This window comes from Austrofundulus limnaeus, unplaced genomic scaffold, assembly GCF_001266775.1.
Source record: "Austrofundulus limnaeus strain Quisiro unplaced genomic scaffold, Austrofundulus_limnaeus-1.0 Scaffold70, whole genome shotgun sequence".
Lineage (NCBI taxonomy): Eukaryota > Metazoa > Chordata > Actinopteri > Cyprinodontiformes > Rivulidae > Austrofundulus > Austrofundulus limnaeus.
In genome coordinates this window covers 1726052-1727407 of record NW_013952472.1, presented here as the reverse complement: position 1 = coordinate 1727407, position 1356 = coordinate 1726052, and the positions used below count along the sequence as shown (strand labels likewise).

Sequence of the window (1356 nt, the reverse complement as noted above, 5' to 3'; positions counted from 1 at the left end):
TGTGTGTGTGTGTGTGTGTGTGTGTGTGTGTGTGTGTGTGTGTGTGTGTGTGTGTGTGTGTGTGAGAGAGAGAAATCCCACAGTATTTCTTTAAAGAAGGCCTTTTTACAGTTAGTCTTGTAAATCTGAAGTGACTTGTTTGTGCAGCTTTGACCCTCCTCCTCCCCTCAGTGCTTCTTGACTCTCTTTGCCAAGTTTCTCTCCCACTTTTCTTCCAAGGCAGAGGGCCAACCAGCAAACCGTTAGTCTGCTGACAGGAAAGGCTCAATACGAGGCTATAGCTGTAAGAAGTGCAAACCACACAGTACAAAATATGGTGAATATACTCCCTACAAATATATCTCTAGAAGTGTGCATGTCAGTATTGTTTCTTTGCATCAGCATTCAACACCCACCCCATGCTCTGACAGCTTTGTGCCCCCCGCCCGCCCCTCTCTCTCCAAGCATACATTGAGTTCTGACCCACCTGTCTCCAGGGGGCTCATTTCAGTCCACCTCATCTCAGTGTGCAGAGGTCCATCCATTGCCTTGAAGCCAGCAGCTCATGAGTTCTTAGAGTTCTGTCAGAAAGCAGCTGATGGTGGTCCACACCCCTCTGTGTCGGTGTGTTTACACACTGAACGTTCAGGACCACCGTTCCTCTGAGGAATGCATGTCTCCTGCCATGTTTCATGCTGGAGCTTTAAACTCTTGTGCTGAGAAAAACATGAATGAAATTAGCATGTTGTGCTGTCTGTTAGCACCTGGAGTGTGTGTTGTAGATGATTCTCATCTACGACCAGGTGACTGAGTTCTAGACCTGTTTTATCTTCCTTTACGTTGGTTGGATGGGATGACTGTCTTGACTTGGGCTTGATCCAAAACTTCATAAATTGTAGAACAGAGGCACATCCAACCATTACATTCTGATCAGATCCATTCAGTGGTTCATTAGATATTTTGTTCTCAGAGCTTTTTTTCTTTAGTTTTAGGTGGGCTTTTGAAAAAATGTGATTTATTAAGTGATGAAAAATCAAAACTAAACTAGACATTGGTTTTTACGATGTAAAAACAAGTGTGCATTGCCATGTAGCATGTCACTGCAGCATGGTTTTGCCTGCAGCATTGGACTTGCAGAATGAAATGGGACCAAGTTCAATGTGTTTTTTTTGTYGCTTCAGTAGAAAATGAAACCAAATGTTAGTTTACTTAGTTTATTTATTTCTTCATCATCAGTGACTTTTTTTAAGTGAAGAGAAAATAGAGACAGAGAGAAAAACAGAGAGAGAAGTAATTAGAAAGATAGAAAGACTGAAATAGCGATTAGAAGTATATTAACTATACACCAACAAAACACAGGACCACACACCCAACATC

General features: G+C 42.1%; 1 protein-coding gene across 1 annotated transcript in view; it reads left to right on the top strand.

Moving 5' to 3' along the window:
- Positions 1–14: 14 nt before the first annotated feature.
- Positions 15–1356, top strand: part of LOC106519065 (SET domain-containing protein 5) — a gene marked incomplete at its 5' end in the record, with an annotated part of 20837 nt that continues 19495 nt past the window's right edge. Inside the window, 1 exon segment of the mRNA XM_014010584.1 lies at positions 15–316. Within this exon segment, the coding sequence (XP_013866038.1) occupies positions 314–316 (3 nt within the window).